The following is a 9,915-nucleotide window of genomic DNA, read 5'->3' on the forward strand; positions in this document are numbered from 1 at the left end:
TTATCAAACCCAATCCGACTTACATAACATATATGGCGAGTTTCAATTTTTTTTAGCCTTGCGCATGAATGTCAATCGCATCCTACGGAAAAGTCAACCAATTAAAACACCCAGACCATTTTAATTATACACATCAGATATTAAGTTTTGATTTTTTAGTTTTCAGTTTGGTTTCTTATTTTTCAGGTTTAGTTTCCAGTTTTGGGTTTTTATTTTTCAATTTTGGTTCTTATTTTTCAGTTCTAGTTTTCAGTTTTTGGTTTAAGTGGCGTTTCTTCACGTATAATGCAATAACACACTTCTTCCTATCTGATGTATAATTAAAACGGGGTGTCTTAATTAGTTGAACTTTCCAGGATGCGGTTAACATTCACGCGCAAGGCTAAAAAAATGAAACTCACCATTATGCTATGTAAGTCGGATTGTGTTTCATACACACATTTGATGCCAAGTTTAGGAGTTCGATAGGAACAACACTTAATTGAAGTGCCAAAATGTAAAAAAGGAACAAATTCAAGGAGCCGCATATGCATTATATGCGCAATCGCATTAAAAGTTTCTCTGCAATAATATATACTATTACTCTTGAAATAAATCTTCAGTTGTCGGGTACAAGAATATTAAATCTTGCAGTTAGAGCAAGGTTAGTTCTTGAAGATAAGTCAAAGTTCGCCCTTAAGCTATTCAAGGTCACTTGAGTATATCCTTCGATAAAACTTTGGCACCAAAAGAGCTCTAGACACAATTAGTTCGTATCATAACTGCCTTTTCTTGCTAACATAACTCCCGCCAACTAAAGTTTATGCATGCTGGAATTCTAAATTATCATAAGAGTGAAATTACAAACCCAGACTTCTGCCGTAAGTCTTCTAGGATGCCTATGCTACGCACCCACTTCGATAAATTCTGTATCTCTCCTTTATTTATTAGCCAATCTCCAACCTTACACCATTTTTTGCACCAAATGCTATTTTGGTGTAAAAAAATGGTGTTTTGGAGCTCCAACCTTACACCATTTCTTAAACCATTATGATGTGTGAATAGTGTTACACCAAATTTGGTGCAACACTATTCATCCACATCATTACTATTCATCAATTTTTTTTTATTTTTTTTTATTATATAACACTTTTAATTTAACGTATATAGATTTTAATTTTTTCATTTAGGTCCCTAATATACCTAAATATTTTTTATGCAATATCTTTATAATATTAATTTTACATCTTAATTTTGGAGTGTATTTTTTATAAATTAATTTTCGTATATATTATTTTTATGTAAATTGTAAGTTAATTTTATTATAAGTTATAATTGTAAAGAAATATAACCATTGCAAATATAAAATATAATATGGTGTTAATAAATAACACAATGTTCAATAACATAATAATTTAGAATTAAAAATACATTTAAATTAAAACACAATGTTCAATAAAATAATACATTAAAATTATAACACAATGTTCAATAACATATTAATGTTCAATACATTAAAATTGAAAATACATTAAATAACATAATAATTTAGAAAATTATAACAATAATTTAATACTCTGATAGATCGTTTCCAGATCCACCGATATCATTAAAATATTAAGCATATGGGGCAGAGGATTATTGTGGTTGTGGCTGTTAAATTTGTTGACATAGTGCAATGAGTTAGAATTAATTTACACCATTTTGATGCAAAAAATGGTTACACAAGGTTGGAGATGCCCTTACAAGAATTAGAAAATATCGCAATAAAGAAAAACTTCGAATCTAAAACTATTAGATCTAGTTCGTGCACTATACGTTTTATAGCGAACAATTAACATTTAACCACTCTTTCAAACTAATTAATGTTTAGCCCTCCTTTCACGGAAAACGATATTTGACCAAAACTACCATGAAAAGATTCTGCCTTACAGTTAAAAACGTCTTCATATGAACGCCAATACAATGTGCTGAAAGTTTTAAGTAGTTTAAATTCTAGAAGAAAAGTATGCAGCTTCATCCGTCTCCTTCACAGACGGGTGGACTGTAACGGACTTCTCCATTTTCCATGTTTTAGGTAACGTGAATTTGTTCAAATTTTCTTTGTGTTGAAATGCAGCTGTTCCCCAATTACATTTCAGACAGTCGCTCGCAATCCAAAAGCTGATCGTCCAAGCTAAATTTCACGAAACTTAATCAGCTAGGCCCAATGCAACAATACAACCGGACCAGGATTTGATTGGTGTAAAGATGAACGAGAAATTACAAAAATATAACAATATTGTTGGTTAATTTCAAGTATTGGAAGTTAGAAAACAAGTCGGAAGGCGGATCAAAGCAAATGAACTTGTTGAAGTTTCTCTCATGGTGGAACTGGTTTCTCCGGGAACTACTACCTTTTTTCCAATATGCACGTTCCGAAATGTTACACAAACTACTTCAAAAATATTATAAGTCAAATCAACCTAAAATTGTAGAACATAATTTAATAATTTATTATATTGCACAATAGTGAACATTAACCACCATCCCCAAGTGGCAACAGCAAAACAGATGCTGCATAGAATCTACAAAAGACAAAATCCACTCCTATGACCCACATCTTACAACACTACAAACAAATTGTAAAAGAATCAACACAGCTCTCACCTCAAGCAACGCCGAGACATTATGGCTATATGCTTAATACCACAAACAACAGTGAGATGCACAAGACACCTTGATATCAACTGCAATACACACACCCCCAACCCCCCCCCCCCTTTCCACGGAGATGAAACTACCAACCTCATTATTAACTATTCCAGAGACCCACACTAAATCCGCCTATCAGACCAAAGGATAGTGAGGGACTCAACCAACAACTACTCATTGGTTTGCAAGGTTTAAAAGAATTTATATTAACCTTGACCCGGTCGAGCCATAGGGAATAAACAACATAAAACAGAACGCAACGCGGAAAAACATGTGCTGAGAGCTGAATCACCACCAAAAAAAAATCACCAGCTACATAAAGGATAACGTCAGATCAAGTGAAGAGGTTCTGGAACATCAGGTGCACTAAGGATGTGGAATGGACAATTAACCAGCCTTCATTCAGCTACAATCACGACCCACGAGCAAGAAAATGTCTACAGAAGCATCACGACCAGACATGATCATCTAGGTGGAAAAGGTACGACATTTCTCGACTGCTATGCAAAGTGCAAAAATAGACAACATGAGATATTCACCCTATTCAGGGGCCAGCACACCAGACAACTAGCATCAGCTTTGATAATAGGACACCTCCCTAGCAGCATCAGGCACAGAGGCAGATTCATCCTCTGTCCAAATCCTTAACATACCCAGTTGCACCCCATCCCGTTTCAGAGACAATTTATAAGCACCAAACTTCACAAAAGACAAAAAAAGGTAAAAGCTAGAAACACAAGTTCAATACTTTGGAAAGTTAATCCTTGGATAAAGCTTATTTTTTATACGCTCTTTCTTATGGATGAAAACATGATACGACTTATGAGCTCTTGACCGGAGAAAAAGGCTTACCCAATGTATTTTATACACAGGTGCACACAGAAAATCGCCAGCCAGCATCTGCTGTTCATGCATTGCAAAATCATTAACTAAAAACAGCATCACGAGCTGCATATCAACAGCCCATCAGCACTGACAATCAACACATCTACCGATCATCCTCATCAAATCTCACGAACTAACTATAAGCTACTATGAGGGTTGACAGCCACATCACCATCATCATCGTCTGACATCAACCTCACCAACCTTCTCTCGATCATAACTATAAAACCCAGCATGAGTTTGGTTACAAAGTTAGAACATACATAGGAAGCAAACATTGTCTAATACTGGGAAGTACGGCAGTAGGAAGGAATATAGAGAAGCAACAGTTGTATGGATACAGCAAAAAGTGTTCTAAGAGGATACCACCAATATAGTTTCAGTATCATCACTCAAGATTTAAGTTCCCAATCTAGTACCATAACATTGAATACTTAAGTAGCAAAAGCATGCACTATGTAGACTACAGAAACATTAAACACCAGGAGACCAGTCCTACCAAAATGTCAGCTAATATCAGATAGAAATTGCATCACAGTTTGTGTTCTAACACATTCAGAAGACAGCTAAAGTTGATGCACTTCATCTGCCCGTTCTCATATTATGCCACCAGAAAATTACTCCTGAAAAGTTGAAAAAAGAGCATAAATGACCCAGCAAATAGATTTAATAAGAAAAATGAGATCGGTCAGATTAAAGCTCGGGGTATCACCTCATCAACACGAGGAGAAGGGCTTCGTGAATCCATTGCTCGATCTGGAGGGGAACGGCTTCGAGGAGTTGGAGAGCGCTCACTGGGATTGAGCCTCTCGGGACTTCCTTTTTTCGGTGATAAGCTCTTACGAGGAGACTCTTTCCTGAGAGGACTGGGGCTACGCCGAGCTGGGGAAGCACTGCAATAAATTTCACAATAACTGCCTGACATAATGCAAAGACAAGATAATACAAGTCGTATATAATAGATCAAGTGAAAACCTGTCATATGATGGACTCCGCCTATGGTGTTTCTTGTCACGTCCCCTACCACGGGATCGATCATAGTCTGGACTTAAGCTGCGGCTCCTACTTCGATAGCGATAATCCCGCTCTCTCCGCCTAGACCTATCACGCTCATTGCGATCAACGCTTCTGCTCCTACTCCTCCTGTATTCTCTCTCTCTGTGATAGTCATCGCGGTATCTGTTAATAGGTGAAAACCGGCAAATTTATCAACCCAAGATCAATCATCAGATGTAAACTAAATGAACAAAGTTGTTGGACCGAAGAATATTTCCGCAACCAAGAACCAATCTGGATGTAACCTATAAACAGGCTTTCCCTAGTACAGTTCCACGTGAACAACGCAGCAACTTGTATTTTGAGCTCATACGCTCAGTTTCACTATACAAGATTAAATTCAACACACTTCTGGCTTCACCATATAAGCGGGTCAGGCACTAGACGAGCACAGAAATATTTTTTTTTCCCTTTCACCAAAAAAAAAAAAAAAATGTGTTTTGTTAACATCAAAGTGTTTCCTCTGTAATCTAAGAATATGGTATTTATGAACATCATATACGCAGCAACAACAGTATAACCTAATAGCTCTTATGAATGAAGTCTATTCTATTCATACAACTGATGAACTCTAAGAATATGTTTAAGAATGTAAAAAAAGGAAGTGGGGAAAGGAAAAAAAAAAAAGATAAAGCTGAGTGAACTGCCTTCTTAAACTCTGTTTGCCTTCAATATCTTGAGTTTGATACTTCCAAATGGTCCATACACTTTTAGGCATCTGCTACTCCAGAAACATCTGAACTCTTAGACACGCACTTTGACCTTACATTTTTTAATTATCCTAAAAGCCTGGCACGCCAACTGTGGCACGACAACTGAATTAGTCAAAACAGGCAAGCAGCAAAGGGCGAGGTCCAAAATAATTTGAAAAGACGGTCACCAGGCAAACAATAGCATGAGGTGAAAATCCAGAAACATGGCAAACATCTATACAAACATACGGTAGGTTTAAAGAACAGCATGGTAGGTACAGTTGGAAATGGTGACCTTCTACGAGGGCTTCTACTCCTTGAGCTTCCTTTGACTGCAGAAACCTTCTCAATGATCCTCCCTTGGTGACTGAGAACAAACATAGCATAAGATCAGAAGCTATGAGGAGAGTCTATAAACAAGACAGTCAAGGGGTAAAACAAATTGAATTATCAGATATTAAGAGAGACAGTCCTTTAAAAAGGGGCAGCCCGGTGCACAAAGCATCCCGCATTAGCAGGGTCCAGTGAAGTGCCGCACCCCAGGGGTGTGATGTAGACAGCCTACCTAATCCAAGCATTAGCGGCTGCTTCCACGGCTTGAACCTATGACCTATAGGTCAGACGGAGACAGCTTTACCGTTTCTCCAAGGCTCCCCTCCATAGTAAGAGAGAAGTCCTTGAGTAATAAAAAAGAGAGGAGACAAAAACATGCGATTCATTCAAGGCTCCTAGAATATGCACAGTAGAAGATTTAATTGAAGCACATGTTTAATGTACTAGCAAAATGACCCAGTTACTCACATTCGTTCTGCATTTGGCCCATATTTGGCAAATTGAACAGCCATTTCCCGTCCATCAACCACTCTTCCTGCCAAGAAATTCATACAGTCACAATCTTGTTGACATATGTATCTCTAAACCTATTCAACAAAAGAAAATATGCGATCAAACATACAAAATAAGGTTGAAAAGAGATTTCAGTTGCCAAGAATAGTATGCAGCTAGTGTTGAGATTTACCGGAGCAACCGACTCTCTTTGGAATCACTTTGTGCACCATTGTTTGAAGCGCTAACTCCTCTAAAGTTAGCACGGCTTCACCAAAGAAGCCTTCACATTGTTTCCTCACTTAAGCAACAACGTGTAGTTTTTAACAAATAATAACAACATAGTTGAAATCTCAGACATTCTAAGGTGCCACCTAATAAATAATTATTCTTACTTTTCAAATGCAAAAAGTAGAAAATAGCCAAAGTAAACCCTATCTATTAACAACTTCAATCTCTATCAATCTCATTAAGCCGTCCCTGTCTAACTACACCCCTAGACGTGCATCCACCAACTAATTAGCCACTGTTATTGGAAACAAGCAGTTTTATCAGTTTATTTGCTGAGAGGTCGATGTGTGATTGATCGCCATAGCTCCAATAAATCGGCAATCCTTCCAAACCAGGGTTGGCAAGCAAACAGAGGCAGTAAAAGAAGGTAAAATATGGAATATCTCCTCCCATCCAGCATTCAGACAAGTGATTTGAGATTTCATCTGAAATAACATTAGATCTACAATTTAAAAGGCTGGATTTTCTTTCAAGCGATGCCACATTTACCGAGGACTAGATCGTTTAAAGTGCAACTCAAAACCAGTCTATGTCATGGGCAGAGCGACGGACACAATCTCAAAATGCAGAACTAAGTGAATCGTGTAATCTGCTATTAAAAGGAAAAACCTAGGTAGTTTCAAGTTTAAGAGATTAAACTTTCTCAGTTCATAGAGGCCACCACCTTCACATTCAGGTGAAAAACCTAAGTAACTGACACGTAACGTTGCACATCACATGAAGCCGGGATAACTAGCCATTAGGATATAAAATATAGTGGTGCTTGTAGTTTTTCACTCTTTGTAGGATATTATAGCAGTTACCTTTTCATTTGGCCAAAATGGCATCATGTTTGACAATTTTCTATCTTCTCACCCTCATGACATTCTTCCACCCACCATCAACAACATCCCAACTGACACAGTCTGCTAGCCATACCCTAAACTATAGCCATTAAGACCATTTTGACCTAGGCTTTCTCTTTTGCTCAGTTATATGACCCAACTAGCTAAGGCGACTAAAAGATGCCTAAAGAAAAAATGTGAATTACCATCCAGCCTATCGACAGCCTTCTGTGCTTCGTCTGCGTACTTGTAGCGAACAAACGCAAACCCACGTGATTCACCAGTCCTGTTACAAGACCAACATAAATATAGATCAGTGACAAGGAAAGTTTAGAAAGCATTCAGACATGCACGTGTAATGAGTCGTGCAGAACTTGTGAAATAAAATAAGTAATTCTTATGTGTATCAATTCATTTACTGAAAAGATGTGTCACAACATAAAGTATAAAATTCTTTGGCAGATTAATATTAATAGACAGCAAAATAACATTTTGAGATTCAAGCTCATCCATTATTTCATGTCTCCGTAGAAGAAAGACTAAGAAAAATAACTTAGTGCATGCTTGTCTTTCCCTCTTCTTTATAAGTTTACACAAACAAATGATTTCAAATCCACTTACAGTTTTATAAAACATTACAACTAATCTATGAAGATCGAATTAGGTCTCCACGACCGAATCAGTGTTTTGCTAGGGAAAAAAACAGGTAAAGAAAGGTTTAAGAGAGAACCTTCTGTCACGGGGAATGAAGATATCGACAACCTTTCCGTACTTGTCGAAAAGAGGAAACAGATCATCTGCAGTCGTACCTGTTACATAAAATATAATCACAACAATCGAAACTGGAAACAAAAAATATACAGGGAAATCTCAAGAGGGAAAAAAAGCAAATAGAGAGAAATCTCAAGGGGGAAAAAAGTAAATAGAGAGAAATCACAAGGCATACGGAAAGTGATGTTGAGGACGAGGAGAGAGTAAGTATCACTGATGTCCGGTGGGCCAGTTCTTCCGAAGTGCGACATTTTTTCTCGGCCTTCTCTGCTACGCTCGATTTCTAGGGTTTTGTCGCCCTGTTTGCGTTGGGAGATACTAATAAAGAAATACGCTTTGGACGTTCCAAGAACCTTCTTGAAGGCCAAGGCGGTAGCGACAGATAAATATGGACCAAACTGCCCTTCTACTTTCCTCTTCTGACTAATGGACCACACTAGTTCTCGCATATATGATCAAACCTGCCCCCACTATTTTCCACACTGATAATTACATAAGTAGTTGTATTTACGTTTTACACCGAACTTGATTTGTGCTTACACATACATGGAAAATTTGCACGGTTAAGCGTATCTTCCTATAAATAATTATACTTTAAATTAATTACATATGGGGGTGGCAAATGAGTGTGTTTGGTTGGATTTGATTTGATTGAAAATGATTTGAATAAAAATGGGTTGGATTTCAAACCGCCCATATTTTATGTGGGTAAATATGGATTGGGTGATAAATGGCTAGGTTGGTTATGGGTTAATCCATATTATACAAGTGTAATATTATTTCAAGTGTATGTTTATAATTTTTTTCTTTTGTCAAGTTAAATTAATTTTTTCATATAAATTTCAAGGGTGAGGGGTGGGGGTGGGGGTCGTGGAGGGGGTAAGATTTTTTTTTCATTTTTTATAATTTTTTTATAAAAGTAAAATATATGAAATTGATTATTTTTTTGGCGGGGGGTTGGGATGGGGGACCAGAAATTCTTTTCCATTATTTATAAATTTTTTATAAAAAAGTAATATATATGAAAATTGAAATTTTGGGCGGGGGCGTGGATGGGGTGGGGCGGGGGTAAGAATTTTTTTTTTTTTTTCCATTTTTTATAAAACTTGTATAAAAGTAAAATATTTGAAATTGATTTTTTTGGGGTTCGGAGAGAGGTGGGGTGGGGTGGGGGTAAAAATTTATTTTTCCATTTTTTATAAAACTTTTATAAAAGTAAAATATTTGAAATGATTTTTTTTTTTTTTTTTTGGGAGGGGGTTCGGAGAGGGGTGGGGTGGGGGCAAGAAATTTTTTTCATTTTTTATAAAATTTTATAAAGGTAAATATATGAAATTGAATTTTTTTTTTGGGGGGGGGGGGGGTATGGTGGGGGTAGGGATCGGAGTGGGAGGTAAGAAATTTTTTTTTCCTTTTTTATAAGCTTTTTATAAAAGAAAAATAAAGTACATGAAATAAAAGAAAAATGTGTGGGGGTGGGGGCATGGCGGGGTGGGTGGTGGGGTAAGGGTTGGGGTGGGAGGTAAGAAAGAAATTTCTCATTTTGAAATGAGTTGTTATTGGATTACAGTGTGTGTTCTTATATATGGATACTTACGTTACCCATATTTGCCCATATTTTTATGGGTTAAAGAGAAGGCTTTTAAACCGTATTTACCCGCACGACATATGAGTGACCCAACTCATTAACATGTGGGTAAAATGGGCTAATTTTCTAAATATGGGCTCAAATTGCCACCTCTAATTACATATCATAGCTATACTATTTATTTAATTATCTATCATAGCTAATTACTATGTATTCATATAGAAGGACAAAAAAATTACCATTAGTTATTTCATTTCCACGCACAACTCTCTCTCCAACACCGGCCTCTCCTTCCGCCTCTTCTCCTTCC

General features: G+C 36.9%; 1 protein-coding gene across 4 annotated transcripts; it reads right to left on the bottom strand.

Moving 5' to 3' along the window:
• Positions 1-2,471: 2,471 nt before the first annotated feature.
• LOC132064670 (serine/arginine-rich splicing factor SC35-like) lies at positions 2,472-8,481 on the bottom strand. Of its 4 annotated transcripts, XR_009416602.1 has the most exons (10): positions 8,193-8,481; positions 7,977-8,055; positions 7,453-7,532; positions 6,108-6,174; positions 5,602-5,673; positions 4,534-4,737; positions 4,271-4,451; positions 4,058-4,181; positions 3,526-3,778; positions 2,472-3,372 (listed from the first exon to the last, which is right to left on the bottom strand). XR_009416602.1 is itself a non-coding variant. In XM_059457740.1 (8 exons), the coding sequence occupies exons 1-8, from the start codon at positions 8,464-8,466 to the stop codon at positions 4,176-4,178; spliced, it is 963 nt and encodes a 320-aa protein (XP_059313723.1). In that variant the 5' UTR covers positions 8,467-8,481; the 3' UTR covers positions 3,874-4,175. The 4 variants fall into 4 exon arrangements, 2 of the variants coding, with proteins under 2 accessions (XP_059313723.1, XP_059313722.1); XR_009416601.1 differs by having other exon boundaries at positions 2,472-3,778; XM_059457740.1 differs by lacking the exons at positions 2,472-3,372; positions 3,526-3,778 and having other exon boundaries at positions 3,874-4,181.
• Positions 8,482-9,915: the final 1,434 nt, after the last annotated feature.

The sequence above is a fragment of the Lycium ferocissimum genome, chromosome 7 (assembly GCF_029784015.1).
Source record: "Lycium ferocissimum isolate CSIRO_LF1 chromosome 7, AGI_CSIRO_Lferr_CH_V1, whole genome shotgun sequence".
NCBI classification, from domain to species: Eukaryota; Viridiplantae; Streptophyta; class Magnoliopsida; order Solanales; family Solanaceae; genus Lycium; species Lycium ferocissimum.